We start from the raw sequence: 18,376 nt of genomic DNA, 5'->3' as shown, positions 1-18,376 counted from the left end.
GTAACATGTGGAAATTCCTATTTCCAATTTAAATCAACGATTGAAACCTAACATGTATATAAATATTCACACTCACTCTAAATGCATTCTTAATAAACACCAATAAACAGTTTGTCAGTTAACTGGACGAACCAAACACCCCTCCACGTACTTCCCACTTGTTGTAACCCTCCCGGGACAAATATTAGGTGCAGGAGCCCCCAAGGAACCAAAACTCCCAGAGAGGCCAGAGGTAAAGTTAGTTAGTTTGTTTGATTCTGAACAATTTTTCCGTTTTGCCAAGCATGTTTTTTTACATGACGAGTAAATGACTAATTGTTATCATGGTTAAGTCTTCAATCAATGCACACCATTTTCTTCTTCACAGACAGGTAGGCAAAGCAACTCCCGTTCAAACATCAATCCATCGATGAATAATGGACCTCTTAATCTGCGTCTGCAGCAAAATCTAATGGATTGACTTTTACCTGGATTTCCCTGTTTAGGTTTGTGTTCAGTTGTTTTCCCCTGAGTTCTCCACTTCCTGTTTTATTTTGAAATAATGTTACTTGTGTGTCTGTGGCTTTATTTCCCTTGTGATCATCTGCACATGTTCTTCATGTGTTCCACCTGTGTTCAATCAACCTGCCTCCCTTGTGTTTATAAGTATGTGCTTCACTCTGTCTTTCACTTGTCATCTTGCTCGTATCTGTTGTACTTTGCTGCTTTGTCCTGTTTCCCTATAGTGGTTCCTTGCATGTTAAGTTTTGATCTTTGTTATTTGGATTGGTGTTTTTGTGTTGATTTCCTCTTCCTTGTGTTTTGCCTACAATTGCTAGTTTTTTTTACCTGTATCTGTGGCTCCTGCATTTGGGTCCTCCTGCTCTATTTGTGACAATTAAGCTGGATAGAAATCACATCAGTCCAATAATCCTGTGCTTTAATTTTGGAAAATAATCATGTAGATTGTGCATTATCATACAGGCTTTCACAATGATTAAAAATATCAAAAAAGTGCAAAATGAGCAGAAGCAGCAAACACCAGTTTCTGGTACTGTTGACTTCTTACAGCCTGATCAAAACCCAATAACATAATGTTACAGCGCTGTGTTAGGTCTGTTTGGTGGATTCCAAATAAGTTTTACATGAAGGAATGTTACTTGTTACTGAGTATCTTTTAGCACACCTTATTTAGACATTGTGGCACTATGACATTACTTTAATTCTCCTACTATGGAAATGAATCAGGGTTAGGATTTATGTTACCAGCAGGATTAGATTTAAATTCTGCAGAGATGCAACAAATTCTGCAGAAATCATCTATCTGTCCAATTGAGTAATGACCAAGGTTGTTTTTAACATCTAATTATTAGCTTTCTTTGTAATTGTGTTCACAATGTGTCAGTAGCATAAGTAACTACATTATTGTATTCTGCCTCAGCATATGTAGTGGTAAATTGGCAGTGTTTTTACAAGCACTTTTTTCTCTTTTATACTTTGACAGCTTCTTAACAGGCTTTTTTTTACAATGTGAAGTCAGACTGGGCAGTTTTAAAGAAATGTTAATAAAAAGATCAAATTATAATTAAATATAAAAACCTAATGCTGTAATCCACAATGTAAGGGTAATAGTTCAGTTGGCATTTACAATTCTACATTATAGTTACAGCAACTTCCCAAACACGGAGTCCAGATTCCCTTTTAAACAGCAGTACAAATAGCAGTGAGCATTAGCGGTGATTTATACAGGCAGAGCAGCAAATAAAGAGCTGGTCTCATCTCATGGTGACAGTGGAAACTACAACTGCAACAGAGGAGGACCAGATTTCCTCAGGCACAAATTCAAAATTCACCAAATAATACAAAATCAAAAGCGGCTAAAATAAAGAGAAACAAAGCAAATAAATGTTTGAAATTCCTGCAAAGTCCAACAACTACTGAACAACAACAGGCAGCTGTGATGGCAGTCACTGCAGGTGTCTCCATTTCTTTCTTCAGACCCTGATAGCGTCTCTGTTTCACTTGTCATAGCAGGAGAAGTATTTGTGATAAAAACACTAATGACTCTGCTCCATTGAAATTTCCCACTGAGCCATCGGGTGGAAGAATCAGTGCAGTTTCAGTCCTTCCAGGTGTTCCTGACAAAATAAATTATTTAAAATATAAGCAGTGACCTTTGACCATTGAATTCTAAACAATCAATCAGTTGAATCCAAGTGACACATTTTCCGAAATTCCCTAGAGGCTGATTTGGGATTTCATGATTGATGATTTCATGAGGTCAAAAACATATTTTGTGATGCCAGCGTGACCTTGGCCACCTAAGTTTAATCAGTTAATCTGTTAAGTGAACATTTTTGAGGCATTCTGAAGATAATGTGTTCAGGAGGCAAAAAAAGGATTGTCATTGTGAGATCACAGTGACGTTTGAATTCTAATAAGGTCATCCTGAGGTCCAACTGATTATTTTTTCCAAATTTGAAGAAATTCCCTCAAGGTTTTCTTGAGATATTGTGTTCACAAGAAGAGAACAGATGGACAATCTGAAACCATAATCCCTCACTCCAGTGATGTAGCCAGCTGTTGTAGAACAAAAATAAGTTATTTTCCACAAAGGAGATTGTTGCTGTTTACAAAATAAAGCCACAATGACTCGCTGAGCTGTTTGGCACATGTACAGTAATGATATGTCATTAGGCATATGCAGGATGTCTGATATTTCATAAGAAAATACAAATGATAAAACGATAAACAAATGTCCACTGTATGAATAAAAGCTCCATGTTCAACGTCTTTAGTCCAGATCATCTTCTGCGTTAAAGCTGGGAAATAGTTTGAGGTCCCATTTAAGTTGTTGGTTGTGATACAGTCTTATGAGGCCATTTCTGTCATTTACATCCTTCAGACTGTCACAGTAGTTTGAAGTGTAAGGTTTATGGCTGATGTTGTGCTTCAATCACATAATGAAAGTATCAGCAGAGACAGATGCCCCCTTTTGGTCAGGATGTGTGTGTGTGTGTGTGTGTGTGTGTGTGTGTGTGTGTGTGTGTGTGTGTGTGTTTAAGGAGGGAGGGAGCCAAATAAGTGACAAAAGGAGAATGGACACAGGCGTCATCTATCCTCTGTTCTGATTGGCTCTCAGCAGGTCTCTCCCAGAATCCTGTGCAGGTCTTCAGGGAGAACACGGCCCTCCTCCACACGACTTATATTCCTCACCATCCTGTAATCAACACACCACAGTCTCAAAAAACGTTTTCAACACATCTATTCGTTCTCTTTGTTTTTTCATCACTATGATTGTTTGCAAATTGTTTTTAAAGTGGCTGTAAATTGTAATCCTAATTACCACATTCCTGACGAATCCTCATGGAGCAGCTGGATGACGTCACCGCAGTTAAAGATGATGTCATCAGTGCTGGCCATGCTGCTCTCCACCATGACTCTGTACCTGCCCGCCACCTGAAACACAAGAGAACGTGGACACTTGTTCTTTCACTTTTCTACATGCACAACAATGTATATCTTTAAATCAATTTCTATGGAGTACAAGAGATGAGAGTCGGCACACAAGCAAAGTACATCTAATATCAGGCAGGTGTCATTACCAAGGAGATCATGATTTAACCCACCTGTTTGTTTGCTTGGTTTTAAACCAGATTATGCAATGACTACCAATTCAATGCCCAGGAAATTTAGTTGGAGTTTGTGGTATGAGTCAGGGAAGAACCAGGAATTTTTTATCACTTTCTTCAACATTGCAAAATAGGCCATTAAACAATATTTTACCAAGTTTCCCAGACAATAATTCATGGATCATGAAAAAAATCAGGCATAAAAAGGGGACAGATATCTATGAGTGTGTGTAATGTGATGCAGCTTGATTGAGTTTAAGGGGGCTATTCAGCCTTGGCGGGAGTATGTGACGTGATTGCCATAATTAAATATGAGCCCACTAAGGGAGGAGGGCAAGAGAGAGGAGGAAAGAATCAAAAAATGGAAGAAAGTTGTCGTGCAGGAGGATAAAGGGAAAATCCTTTGTTGAAAAGGTCGACATCGGCTAATAGCCCTTATTACTTGAGTGCTTTGGTTTAGTTTCTGTTTTACTCACAGTGCCGTCATAGTGCTGGTGACCTTCAGATGTCGAGAGCATCAAGTATGTGTAAGGTTTGTAGAAGCTGGTATCATAGTAACACTGAGTGAATCCGTCTGGACAGAACAACAAATCTGTTCTCCAGCACTACCTCTAAATAACTGACAGTACAACCGTCTCACCAGCGGAGCAGGCTGATCCTCCTCCTCTGAATCTGAGAGGTTGGAGAGGTCAGTGGCGCCCCAGTCCTCCAGGCCTTCGCAGATCGCCACAGAGTGGGCCGGGACGGGCCAACCTGTAGGTGACAGACAACTGATCTACAAATATGTTGGTATACTAAAGGAATGGTCAATGATTCATAAGATGTCACTATCATACCTTTATCATAACCTCCAATTCCTTATTTATACAAAGAATGGAGCAAATTACACAAAGATGCAAGTATATACTGAGAAAGCTAAGTGTGTATTTTCTGCGTCGTCTCAATGACTCACTGCGTCGGGGCGACTGAACCACCGGGTCTGAGTGGGCAGGACTACTGTGTACTGACTCCTCCCCCTGGAACCTGTAGGAGTGGCTTGTTGCCGAGGAGCTGTGAGGAACAGGGAGACACGCTGAGCAGCCTCCCACCGGCGCTCCGCCCCACGACACACACATCTCTGATGCACTAAACAGCATCACCATGACAACAACGAACAAAACGGACGACAACATTCACGGTGTCACAAAACGAGCTCATCCACATTCTGTAGGTTGATAAAACGTTCCATTGAGTTCACAGTCACATATATTTCAGCGGCTGATTTCAAAAGATGTTTGAATTTAAAATACAAATATCAGTTTTTATCAGATCGTGGAATATATGGAAATGTTACTTTGAGGTTAGAGTAATTTTCACACATACCAGAGTTTATATAAACAGCACTAGCAATTCATACAGTTTAGTTTAACCTGCTTTAAATAGCAGACGGGTACGACTTAAGTCAAGATGCAGACAGAAAATTGATATGACAGTCATTTGAATACATTAAAGCTTGTACCCATCTGCTAAATAAAGTAGAAACTCTTTCAATAGTTGCAAAAGCTATATGACCTGAAACTTTATACACCAAACACAACTTAATGTTCCATTATTGTCACTATACCTGAGAACCAGCACTTCCAATGAATAACAAACATCGAAACAACTGTAGGATCTTGAGCCAAACTGTCTTGATCTCCCCCTGGTGGCTGGTTGCAATATAGGTCATAAACCCTGCCTCCTCCATGCTAGTGGATGGGACATTGACCAAACTAAAACGTTAAAGTACACGTCAATAAAAACATTTAATCTGTCATTTTATGTCGTTCTTATCATACTGATGTTTGTTCAAGTGTTAAATATTAGGTAAGTTTGATTTTGTTTAGTTACTTGATGCTATTGAACCAAGGTGTGACATCATAATTGACTGACATGTGATTGGTCGAGCATGTGTAGACTACAAATCAAGCAGAAAGGGCTTTATATTTGTAAAAGAGGAAGAAGTGAAGACACATCGTCCAACTTTATTTACAGTCTGTGGTTTCAACTGTTTTAACTGAAGAAACATCTGAGAATAATGTTTCGATAATTGCTTCACACCAGGATCAATAACATAATAGCTGCCTCACTTAAGGACTGTTTAAGCAGCCTGAAGCATCAGTGCAGTGCCTCTTAATCACGGTCAACAGCTCTTTAAAACCTCTGCTCACAGATTATTAAACAGTGGAGGAAACCACGGGGATGAAGATGACAGCGAGTTGAATTCAAAAGCAGCAGTGGTAATAAAAACTGAGTCATTCTCCATGGTGCTGAAATTCAGCATGGACAGTGTTAATACCATCTGCACGACTCGGCAACGTCGTCATGAAAACCAGTTCTCAAGGGTAATGACAAAGATAAAAGATAACACATGGCCACACACACACAAGCTGCACTTATAGAAATTCAATTATTAGCTTTTACATCCTGTGCACAGATTTCCATGATGCTTCGTAATAAAAATAATAGGACAGGGTGGCATGTGGGTGAGACTGAAGAGTTATTGGATCATTAAATCATTTCAGAAATTGAATTTGCATCATAAAAACCATAGCTAATAGGAAACTTTCCCCCTCATTCATCTAGATTTAAATACGTTTTTGAATTGAGGCTCGATTACAAGTGAGTCTGCTCATTCTCACCATCACATGCCAGGATAGACAGGAGATCATGCAGAGAGAGTCACCTGTCAGAAACTGGGTTGCCTGAAAGTGGTAGAGGATGAGGCTCATCTGAGGAAAAGAGAATGGACAGATGATGCAGAGGCGAGAATTAAATTAAAGACATCTGCTGTTTCCAAAATAAAACAGGCTTCCCTGCTGGAGAGCATCAACACTAAACAACATAATCTCAAAATGAAAGTTTCTATAGTTCTTTATTTCCTCTTCAAAAGAGAGCTGAACCCAAGTTGAAGAAAAAATTTGTTCAAGACTCGAATGAGGTCAACTGTGACCTTTGTGCGCTGAAATCTAATCAGTTCATCTAAAAGTGGAGGCAAAAAAAGGGTTATTTATGATGTCACCATGACGTTGACGTTCAACAGCCAAAATCAAACCATTTTGTCTTTTAGTCTGACTGAACTTCTGTAATAAATTTGAAGAAATTCCCTCAAGGCGTTCTTGAGATATCATGTTTAACAGAATGGGATGGACGGACAACCCTGAAAACCTAATCCCTCTGACCACTGGGTGTCACCGCCACGGAGGCATAATACAATCAAGTATTTTTAAGAAAGAAGGAAACATAGAGGGTGTAAATGAATCACAACAACAATAGAAACCTTGACACCGTTTCAGCTGGTTGGTGAGAATTTTTCGAATCTCCCTCAGCCAGGCAACTTTGACCTCCACTGTGGGAGCCTACACACACACACACAAACACACAAATACAAAGAGAGAGAGAGAGAGAGAGAGAGAATACAGTAAAAAACTGGATGGAACAGAAGGAACAGAAAAATCAGAAAATCATTTACCTGAACAATATAAACTACTTCTCTTCCACTGTACCAGATCTCAAATTTCTTCACATCTCCTTTCACATTTTCTGTGATTCCAACTGCACTCATCTACAGAGAGAAAATGAATTGATTCCATCGTAACCTGAAACATTGACTGATTCTACACTGTTATTTTGATTACAAGCTGCAACCAAGCCTCCAAAATGACCACTTAAAGGTTCAGTGTGTAGAATTTAGTGACATCTAGTGGTGAAGTTGTATGTTGCAGCTGAATAACCCTCACCTCACCCTCCCCTTCCAAATATGAAAGAGAACCTGTGGCGGCCTCCGTACAGAGGACCACGCTCCTGATGTAAATATAAAGTATTTAAATATAAAGGGTCCATTCTAGGGTAAAGAAAACAACACGTGTGAAAACACACATGTGAAAACATCATGAGGATTATTTTATATTCAAATTCTGCCGATAGACCCTTTCACCTAAATCTTACACACTGAGCCTTTAAGTCTGTAAAAGCATCACAAAGGGAGGGTTTATTTTAGGGCTGTTGAGTTGCACTTATCTCCTAATAAAGGGCGTATATTGTGTATTTGTTACTCTGAGGCAGGATTTGAAGCTGTAGAAGGGCGTCCTGTCCTGGTTGTCCTCGTCTCTGCGCTTGCAGAAGAGCAGGGCATGGTCGTAGAGGAAGAGGTGTCTCTGCATGGGTTTGAACCGGGCCAGCTCCTTCATCCTTACCGCTGCCCTCTTGTGGCTGATCCACACGCTAAAGCCTCCCTGCATCACCATCCGGCCCAGCTGGCTGAGGTCACCCTGGGACAGACGGGCAGAGGAGCGACATGGACGACACTTCAAACATCAACATGAGTAGGAAGCTGCTTGTGATTCGTCACCCAACAGTATTGATTTCCAATGAAATGTAACAATGTGATTCAAGACTGCAGCTCAGTCTCTGAGGAATTAAATCAAGTTGTGCTTATTAGCAACTCAAGAGGCCTATTTTTTAATGTCATGATGTGTTTGTGAATTATGTGTTAATGCAAAAATGTTTTACTGATAAAGATAAAATAAGATTAGATGTGATGTTTTTTATTTGTCACTAAATAAAAATCTGAAATCTATTTTCGAGTTGCATCGCAGTTTTACATTTAATTAAAGAAAAAAGGTGCTAATAAACCAACTTTTATAAAAACTATAACTGTCGCTTCAGGTTTGATGACAAATTGCATTTCATTGTTTCATTGATTCAATGTCAATAAAATGAAACTGAATCTAATTTAACGGGAAAGAATAATTTTCTCCAAATTGGAAATAATAAAATGTAAACCTTCTCTCACAGTTTCCAAGTTCATAAAACTTCAGAGGTTAATTTATTACTTGTCAAAATCTGCCTGAGGCAACAGACGACAAAAGTAAATGGGAAATATAATATCGCAGATAACATGAGAAAATCACATCCAGACTTTCCACACTGCATTTAATACACAGCAGTCGCTACGTTGTTCTCAGAGCAAAGTGACGAGAGCTTGGATGGGACCATTGTTAATGAAAGCATAATGACAGAAATACATGGCATCCATCATATGTATCGATCAGAGCAGCTCGCACCTGATATCCAGTGATGGCGATCTGATGCATGGAGTCGTTGACAGACTTGAGCAGCTCCAGCATGGAGTCCAGAGCCTCCCGCAGCTCACAGCGGTATCGCTCCTCCGTACAGTGCTTCAGCAGCTCCTGAACGACGACAGAGATACAGGTTGACAGGTCCGAGGTTTTCATCTGATCTAATCTACAGTCGTCTGTCTTGATGTCCGCCAGCATGAAGCTCTACCCATACGTTTTATTTATTGCCTGTCTGCGACTCAACAAGTCAGTTTAGTCTGAGAAGATGGCGTCGATTTGTCTTTGTGGTCGTTTAAAACATCTACTCCTCATACGGGGGCTTATTTTTCTGTATCTCAGTGCCTCTTGTCCTAGTTATTGCTGTTTGGCTCTGTATTTCTTTTTTAAACAAAACCAATTTCTGAACAGACTCACTGACTCCATGGCTTATTTTTATTTTTAAATCTGCGTTAAACTAATCATCACAGCACTGACAGAGGCCAGACCAAGATATGCAGGCACAGTGAGCTTCATGATTATTCTCCCTTGTATCTCAAGTCCAAAATTCAACTCTACTTTCAAACATTTTATTTTATCCCTCAATTTGTACGATCAAGAGAAGTTCAACGAACGGGAGAAAGTTATAGAGAAATTTGAATGTTTTCCTCCCGGTGTTGATGATGGTGTAAAAATGTGTCAGTATTTTCTGAAATGATGTGTAAACTCAAAACACTTCAGAACATTCATGTCATTGTGTGAGATGTATTTCTGCAGGACCCTGCAACACTGACTGGCTCCGATGTACCTTGAGGAGCAGCTGGTACTTGGTGAGACGCTGGACTGGTTTCAGGAGGTAAGAGTCCAAACCCAGCTTGTGGTCCAGCTTCTTCTGGCACTCCTGCCAAGAGACAGCGAGAACCAGAGAGATTCATTAATAACGTTTTTTTGCTGCCTGGAAACACAAAAGGCTTCACTGTAAAATCAGAGGAAACAGTTTTGTAGATCAGGCGTGATCATATGAAATATACAGCGTGCAACCACCTGAAAAAAGGGGGAATCGGAGCACTGTCTCCATAGCAACTCAGAGCGCGGCTTGTTTTGGCAGTAACGCTCGTACACCTGGAACTTTTCTTTCTGCTCACAAACAGAAACACACACACACATATAATATGCACTTAAATGTGTCATGGTCATATCACTTCCCATTAATTCCTAATGGTTCCTGTCATGTTTCCTCACCCGCTGCAGGAAGCAAGCCCCCACTCGCTCTGGTGCCTCGAGGCAACTCTGCAGATCTTGAAGGAAAATCCTGAAGAAGTGGGAAGTGAAAGGAAATGGGATTGTTGTGAAAAAATAGGGAGACAAGGACAACTCTCCCACAGCTTGTGAGCTTTGTGTGTGTGTGTGTTTGTGTGCGGCTCGCCTGCTGTGGAACTGGTAAATCTCTGGCATGTTGCCGAACAGAACGTCCTTCTGGCTGCGCAGAGCAGACGGAAGAAGATAAGACACAGACGGGTCATCCATTTCTGCCCGGTAGCCCTGATGAGAGGAGAGGAGGAGTCATGGAAACAGAACTGGATAGAACAGGGACATTTGTGGTAGAAGTAGGAGCAGTTTTATCTTTTTAGGAGCATTGTTGTTTTTGTCATTCCTATAAACTCACAAACAGGGTGACTTTTTCCCAACAAATTCTGATGCTCTGCTCTGTAAACTTACAAAACCAATTTGCTTTAAAACAACCTGAAACACACTCACCAGAAGTACAGAGAGCAGCTCGTCTACATAGATCCTCTCTGTGGCGATCAGTTCCTTCATAATGTGGCTACAAACAGTGAGTATGATAAAAGAATTAACAAAAATTCAATCTAAATCTAAGACGATTACACACATACAGAGAGTTTAGGTTTGAGATCACTGGACACACACCGTGTCACCTGCTCTGGATTGTCCTCCACCTCTGAGTCCGTCTCAGGATTGGAGCCATACAAACAGCTGCGGTTGCCTTGGTAATCGTGCATCACCTCGATCTGACAAAACACAAAATACAACCCTCTCAGCATGGACATGTTTAACAGCCGATTTATGGCTCATTTCAAAAGCCCATTACATTACACTGTAGATATTTTACTGTCATTAAAACTAACCACAATCTTTAGCTGGCTCGATAGGGATGGCTGAAAATATCTGACACATTCTGATTGTGATAAAAGTTGGAGCACACACTAAGTTCCCCAGACGATGTATCCTGCTGACTTATGGCCGACAGGTTTGCAGGAAATATACAGATTTTATAGAAATGTTTTAGTATTTTAAAAGCAACACAATAAATCAAAACGTCCTCCCCTCACATATCACACACGTACCTTGCGCTGGCTGTTGTTCCTCCTCGCAGCTCTCTTTCCAGGAAGAAGGTCAAAGGAAAACTTGGAGTTCAGGACGTTCAAGTCGACACCTGCAGAGAGTTTGACAGGAAAAGATGGAACATGGGTTAAATTCCATGAGATGGTATTTAATTTCTATGATTTACACTCCAGATGATGGGATGAGACAGTTTTCAAAACAATATTTAACATGATTTTTCTTCCACTTCTAATTTCAGAACCCTGTGAAAAATCTGAAAACAAGCGAAACAGGCTTATTTTCATGAGAACTCAAGAGGATAAGAGGCGGTTTAAGAAGCTCGTACCATGTTTCGGGGAGAAGAGCGGGGACTTGCAGCGTTGAGAGGTCTGGTCAGGCTCGGGCCTCGGGGCCACCAGCTGGATGGGTCTGACCTGCAAGTCCGCCAGCCTCCTCAGACACTGCTCTCTGTTTCTGATCATGGACTGCATGGAGGTCAGCTTCTCTGTCACCTTGGAGATCTGGGACTAGAGAGGTGTGAGAAGTGTAAGTTGAGGTGAGATTGTTACTCTGCTGTTTGTTGGTGTCAGTAGCTGTGGATCACCTGCAGCTGTGGAGTCAGTATGGCTTCAAACTCCAGGCTCAGGGTGTCTTGGCTGTTAGTCAGTGCGGACGGCGCCCTCTCCTGGTGACAGCTCAGGTACAGCAGCGCCTCCTGGGCTCCCTCTCTAGTTTGGAACTTGTCCACCATCTGACTCGCCAGCAGATAGGCTCCATCATCACACCAACGCAGCGCCTGCACAACAACAAAAGACACAACACTAGAAGAGACACGTGAAGGACTCGCTGAGATGTTTCTTAAAGGAATCAAAACAAAGAAGAAAGAAAAGATTCACCAGATGAACTTTGCAAATTGTCTTTGGAGGTTTTTGGTCTGTGGTTTTCTTTAAGGAGCAAATCCAAGATGCAGAACAGAGTGTGGTGGCCTTTTGCATATTTGAGAATGACTTTGTCTTTAACATTTTGATACTAGCATACAGGTTACAGGACCTGTGGTTCATGCAGAACCTACATTAACAACGATGCACAAAAGAAAAGGCCAGTGAAAACGGGAATGCAAAACAATCCATGATTCTTTGATTTTTATTTCACATGTAAATCTGTGAGCGTCACAGGGCATTTCTCACGTCCTCAAGGCGGTGCAGCAGGTCTCTCGCTCGGGTGAGCGAGGCCCGCTTGGTGCGTATGGCGGTGGTGATGACATCACAGTGATGTCGCAGCTCGTTGCAGTGCTGGACGATGAGCGCCAGAGCGTAGTGGTGATTGGCAGCCAATTGGTGACCGTGCAGGATTACCACATGGGCACGGGCCATCTCCTCCTGATAACACACACACACACACAGACACACAAACATCAAGGTTTTGGTTTCAAAATGAACTAAAAATCAACTAAACAAAAAAAAATGTATAATTAAGTGAAATCTTGCAACTTTTAAATGTTCTTATAGTCGGAATTGTGGATTTCCAAGCAATGAAAATGTTGCATCAAACCCATTTCGGCCACTGTTGTGTGTGTGTGTGAAACCTGCCTGAGCGTGCTTGTCCAGCGTCTCCAAGTCTTTCAGCAGTTGTTCTGTTTGAACCAATGTGGTTCCAACAGAGGAGATCTCCTTCTCCTGGGCAGAGAGTCGCTCCAGGACCTCCTCCATCTACGCACACACACACGCACACACACAGCTTATTGTCACAGCAGCGTAACAAAGAGTAAACACTGACGTGGTTCTTCACAGACGGGGACAGGCACCAGCCATCACACCTGCTGGAAACTGATTTCATATTGCAGCAGCTGGAGGTACTGCTGCAGCTTCAGGTGATGTTTCTCAAAGAAGCCATCAAACGCCTCCTCCATGTCTCTGAGCTGAGCCAGGAGCCTAAAACAAGCGCACACAAAGTTACAAGCAAGCTGTGTACATCCTCTCATCTACTGTATATACCTTTCCTTCAGTGTGTATTCACTGACAAACATGTGGCCCAGTTCATTTCTCTATAGAATATATCTAAAAATGACCTGAGCTCTTGTGTTGATGTTGCAGTGTTCACATATACATCACTGTACCTCTGAACAGTGTCCATATCTGCCTGTATTTCCCTCTCCTCCTCTGCGTCTCTCTTGGAGGCCTTGAGAGTTTCCAGGTTGGACAGCAGCAGGCGTCCTTCTTTCAGCACACCGCGGATATCGTCCTGAAACCACGACAGAAGGGCAATCAAAATCGGCAGTTGCACAAAGAGCAAATGTAGAAAACTGAAAAACTGTCAGAGGTAGAGAGCCAGAGAGACACTGACCTTCATCTGTCGATACCGGTGTGTGTGTGAGTTCAGCAGGAACTCGATGGCGTTCGCTTCATCTGGAAGTTCGGTCTCAGAAAGCTCAGATCCAAAGCCCTGAAGCAGCTGAGCAATCTCCTTCACTGTCACCGCAAAGGTCTCAATGGACTGCTCACACACACACACACACACACACACACACACACACACACACACACACACACACACAAAGCCATTCTGAACATTTCTATTTCAAATTCAACAAAATGAAGAAGAGCAGGGGAAATCCTCTCACTTTACATCAAGATGGAATTCTCTCACTGACTAAACATGGATCACAGTTCTTTAGAAGATGCAACGCTTCAACAGCAGTTCGTAGTCATTCAGAAGCACTGATTGTGGTTAAGTTAAGTTTGATTTCTTGCATTTCATCTCTTTAGTCCAGAGTGGGCATCTCCTGTTAACACACAGCTTTAACCGACAGTAGAGCAGCCTTAGAAGTTTGTACCGTGCGAAGGACGATCCAGTCACTTTGGCAATATTCCACTTTTGCAGTAAAGTCTGACGTCAGGTGGTTTTCATCGATGTAGCGCAGAAGTTCGCCAACTGAACGCAGCATCACCACCTGGAGACAGAGGGAAACAAGGCATCTCACAGCCGCACACAAATATATGGTACCGTGTTTGACATTTTAACCTCTGCAGTCGGCCTCTTCACACATTGGTAACATAACTATATTTCTATATAAAAGTACAAAGAAAAAAATTTAAGAAAAGTAGTTAGTTTAAAACGAATTACTGTAAAACTATTAAACAAATTTACTTTCAATACAAAATTAAAGAAAAAAAACATGCAATAAAATGATATATGTAAATAAACGGTATTATAGTTTTATTGCTTGTATTTATTTGTTGCATTTGTGTGTATAAATACTGAAACAATATGTTTTACATTCTTGAAATGAAGTAATATTTTGAGTAATTATTTCTTGTAAAGATATGTCATTTTTCTTTTGTTTTGGGTTCCTGACAGTTTTATATTTTGTTACATGTTAATTGATAAAAATGAGCTGTCAGACTTAAAGCTGGGTTTGATAAGATAAGACTAATCCTGAAGGACACTCTTGTGCCATCTTGCCCCAAGATTACAGAACAGGACAATTATATAAAGTAGAATAGAATACAGTGAAGAAAAAAAAAACACCATAAAGAATTAAGAATTACGTACAAACGTTTGAGAAAAAAAAACGAACAATCTTGTCACCAGAAGGTTAACAAATAAAACTTGTAAATTAATGTATATTCCAATAAAACAACGGAGAGAAGAGAAGAGAAGAGAAGTCTTACCGGCATCTTTAACAGGAAGTCATCCTGGCTGAAGCGAAAGCCCAGGTCAGTGCTTGAGGACGGACTGTGGGCAGAGCTTAACAAGCTGTTGGGGTGGAGCACTAAGACCAAATGCAGGTTGCCTGGAAATGAGGTCTGAAAGAGGAAGTGTGATGTTGTAATATTATCAGATGCTGTGAAGACAAAGGAGCAGAGGAGGAGTCGTATTTAAAGCTCCCCCATGTTTTTAGAGACAACTACTAGACAATCTCGAGTTAATTTATGGTTGAATCAATGACATTCATAGCCACTAGATGTCACACTTGCACTAGCATCTCAAACCAGAAAAAACTGCAGAACACAGACTGTATATAAAGACGACATGACAGCACCAAAGTGAAGCCAAATTATCTTCATCACCCCCTGGTGGCTGACTGGAGAACAGGTCATAAACCTGCAGCCTCCATGGTAGCATATGGGACACGGACACAAGGCTAAAAACTACACCCCAAAATATTTATTTATAGTAATCTTATCACACTGATGTATACATGTCCAAATAATACAAATCAAGCTCCTGTCACACATTTTGATGACTAAGTGTGTGATTTCTACTTTGCTTTGCTAACGCTTGCACCAATCATATATATAGTACATGTACAATGGCATTAATGAAGTCAACCTAACATTGTGGATAAATCCCCCAACACACTTCTGTACTATAAGAGAAGATAGTGAGGAAATAAGAGGAGTGTGTCAGTCAGTCAGATGTGATGTTGACAGCTGACTGGTGTTAGTCGTGGCTTCTGGCAAAGCTCAACACAGCATCAGCATCTCTCTGTGTCAATCTGGGACGTGTCTGGCTCTCTGCAGCACTTGAGCAGGTCGGACACTCGGCCCCCCACTGACTGACTCAGCTCCTCTGTGACTCTCTTCATTATCAACAGTCCTGCCTCGTGTGTGCTTGCTTGTACCACAGACTGTATTCTTCTTCCTATGTGAACACAAAGCTGGCATTACTTTGTCAGTTGTCAGTATTCAAGAAGTGTTTGTAGCTCTATTTTTATTTATTACTGAAGCACCTAATTTGCTGGATGTGCAGGAGATCAATTCCAATGTTTATTCTGTTTATCCTTTAAGTTACAGAGGGGCTCCAACTCCAGCAGACTCAAGGGGCAGGGAACACTTCCAGTCTATCACAGGGCGCAAACAAACATCCACACCTACAGGCAGTGCAGAGTCTTCAGTTGACCTATCACCTGCATGTCTTTGGACTGTGGAAGGAGGCCGGACAACCTGGAGAAAACCCACTCACATGCAAACTCTGTGAAATCACCGCTGTGCCACTGTGCCGTCCTCATCTTAGAGTTGCAGTGTCTAATAGTTGGAATACACACTTAATAAGAAAGATTAAAACCCAGCTGTGTTGTGTTGACCTCTAAAAGCCTTTTAGATGCAAGAAAAGTCAAGAACATTTCAGTTGTGTGCAGTGGAGGTTATACATGTACAATACATGCAGGTATGAGGCCTGGACGACTGAGAATCTTTACAGACACTGAGCAGATCACCAATCATCACTCTTTAGTCACCTGCTTGACACAGTTTTCCAGTCGTCTCTATCTCCTCTCCTCCAGAACCGCCCACACTGTTTTTTCTCAAAAGTTTTTTTGCACAGATCTTTTAGCTCGAGGGGGTTTTAACCACGAGGGCGATTTATAAACTTGATGTAAACCTCTCCCACGCTATAATTTGTCAAGCTTTGTCATCCACTTGCAGAAACAAGGATACATATATTTCAGCACACGTGGACTCCAAACTCCAACAGCTCTGTGTACAATCACAATACACTGACCTCCAGACACTGTTGACCCGAACAATACTTTCTCCCCCAGCCACCTTCATTTCAACAGTGGCCATTAGCACAATACTAATGTGCATGATGAATATTTGTCACAATGCACCTTTACTTGGACTCATGTAGCAGCCATGATGGATGCAGTTAGGTGATTTCAGTCTGCTCAGGAGATCTGCATTAGACGTGTGAGTATTAGACACATACTCCCAAAGCAGTTACGTAAAACTGCACAACTTGAACACATAGTTACAGACTGCAGGGCCAGAGCTGCTATGTACCTGCAGTCACAGTCCAAACACACACAGACACACACAGACACACACACACAGTTGTCATTGGCCCGTCCTGGTCCCCTCTCAGACTCTTAACACTGAATCTGAGCCTGACCAGACTCTTGCAGCCATGTTAAATATCTGCAGCACTCAGATCCCCTCCAAGCCTGTGTGTGTGTGTGTGTGTGTGTGTGTGTGTGTGTGTGTGTGTGTGTGTGTGTGTGTGTGTGTGTGTGTGTGTGTGTGTCGCAGCCCTGACAGAACCAGCTCTCTCCTCCTCTCTCCTCCTCTCTCCTCCTCTCTCCTCCACTCTCCTCCTCTCTCTCTGCTGCAGTATCCTCGCTGCGCTGTTTGGAGCCTCCCTCCTCCCACCTCCCCTCCCCTCGGTGGAGCTTACCGCGGCCCGGCGCAGACGGGGGAACCCCCGCAGCGGGTTGGACTCGGCCATGGCTTGTTCTGCTGTTCTCCCCCCGGTTGTTCCTCGGAGTCTGCGGCGGGACGCGGTGCGTGTCGGGAGCGAGCAGCGGTGGCACGGTCCCCTCCACTGCAGTGTCCGGGCGGGCCGAACGGCGCGCTCAGTGCGCACTGAGCCGCTTCTCCTCCGGAGCAAGGACGATGGTGGGGTGTGTTCCACTCACCTGACGTCAAAGACAAAACTCAGTCCTCCGCTGCAAAGCACCGAGTCAGGGAAGTTACCAGGATGAACTATGGATTCATTATTGAATCCAGTCTGTCCAGAGCAGAGTTAGGAACCATGGAGATCTGCAGTGAATGTGAAAAAGTGACTTGTCCTCGCCTCTCTGGATTGAACTTGGGTTTCTGCCTCTTCTTGTTTCATTTAAAGATTGAGACTGCACCACACACTGCACTTTCCAATGAGAGGTGGACTGAAGCGTTTACTGGATCCGCTAGATGGCGCTTGAAACTCAGTAGCTGCTGAGGAGCCACCTCTGGCTTCACCTTGTGGAGTGGGCAGATTAAAGGGATAGTTCACCCAAAAATGAAAATTCATTCAATATCTACTCACCACTATGTCGATGGGGGAGGGGGGGTGAAGTGTTTGAGTACAATTGTACTGGCGAGAAAAAAACACATGACATGCCTCCGCACTGCTCCTGTGGCGTCATCCAAGTGTCCGTAAGCCCCGACATTCATGTTTGACTCGAAATGGCTTCACCCTATCCCATTAACCCGGGAACCAGGGCCTTTGTAAAGAGTTAATATTGTTGGGTCCCTGTTGATGAGACAGAGGATATGTTAAAATAATATAATCATGTTCATACAGCTGCATTTTGAGTTTTGTTATATTCATATTTCATGTTGTCCAAATGAGGTGGATTATGTCCATGGAATAAACAGGAGGTTTCTCTGTGTTTTTGTCAGAGTTTTCTTCCCTAACATCAGTTTAAGTGAAATCAAATGATGGATATCATTGCCTGTTTTTATATTCCGTATGTTTGAATGAAATATTTTGATGAAGATGAACAACCCACTGATACGTTCAGATAAAGCTCGATCAGACCAGTGTTTCTGCAGTCTAAACATGACCTTTTCTTATTCGGTCATGTGT

General features: G+C 42.1%; 1 protein-coding gene across 2 annotated transcripts; it reads right to left on the bottom strand.

The window, feature by feature from the left end:
- Nucleotides 1-902: 902 nt before the first annotated feature.
- LOC109635681 (proto-oncogene DBL) lies at nucleotides 903-17,686 on the bottom strand. Of its 2 annotated transcripts, none has more exons than XM_020097029.2 (26): nucleotides 17,204-17,686; nucleotides 14,701-14,835; nucleotides 13,863-13,979; nucleotides 13,373-13,522; nucleotides 13,146-13,270; nucleotides 12,846-12,960; nucleotides 12,619-12,738; nucleotides 12,217-12,408; nucleotides 11,634-11,825; nucleotides 11,376-11,556; nucleotides 11,053-11,141; nucleotides 10,616-10,716; nucleotides 10,445-10,511; nucleotides 10,113-10,228; nucleotides 9,929-9,998; nucleotides 9,731-9,823; nucleotides 9,495-9,587; nucleotides 8,696-8,821; nucleotides 7,685-7,900; nucleotides 7,102-7,194; nucleotides 6,910-6,988; nucleotides 6,316-6,361; nucleotides 4,564-4,736; nucleotides 4,252-4,364; nucleotides 3,326-3,438; nucleotides 903-3,199 (listed from the first exon to the last, which is right to left on the bottom strand). In XM_020097029.2, the coding sequence occupies exons 1-26, from the start codon at nucleotides 17,252-17,254 to the stop codon at nucleotides 3,118-3,120; spliced, it is 3,048 nt and encodes a 1,015-aa protein (XP_019952588.1). In that variant the 5' UTR covers nucleotides 17,255-17,686; the 3' UTR covers nucleotides 903-3,117. The 2 variants fall into 2 exon arrangements, with proteins under 2 accessions (XP_019952588.1, XP_069395685.1); XM_069539584.1 differs by having other exon boundaries at nucleotides 4,564-4,661.
- Between the last annotated feature and the right edge of the window lie 690 nt (nucleotides 17,687-18,376).

The sequence above is a fragment of the Paralichthys olivaceus genome, chromosome 15, assembly GCF_024713975.1.
Source record: "Paralichthys olivaceus isolate ysfri-2021 chromosome 15, ASM2471397v2, whole genome shotgun sequence".
Taxonomy (NCBI): Eukaryota; Metazoa; Chordata; class Actinopteri; order Pleuronectiformes; family Paralichthyidae; genus Paralichthys; species Paralichthys olivaceus.
This window is presented reverse-complemented; position numbering and strand designations above follow the sequence as displayed.

Bases quoted from the DNA above. Each gene is read 5' to 3' on its own strand.
- LOC109635681 (XM_020097029.2), bottom strand. From the start codon at position 17,254: ATGGCCGAGTCCAACCCGCTGCGGGGGTTCCCCCGTCTGCGCCGGGCC. The intron at 13,523-13,862 runs GTACAAACTTCT...GTGTGTGAGCAG, and splicing joins ACTGGATCGTCCTTCGCACG to TCCATTGAGACCTTTGCGGT. The intron at 9,588-9,730 runs GTGGTTGCACGC...GTCTCTTGGCAG, and splicing joins CCGATTCCCCCTTTTTTCAG to GAGTGCCAGAAGAAGCTGGA.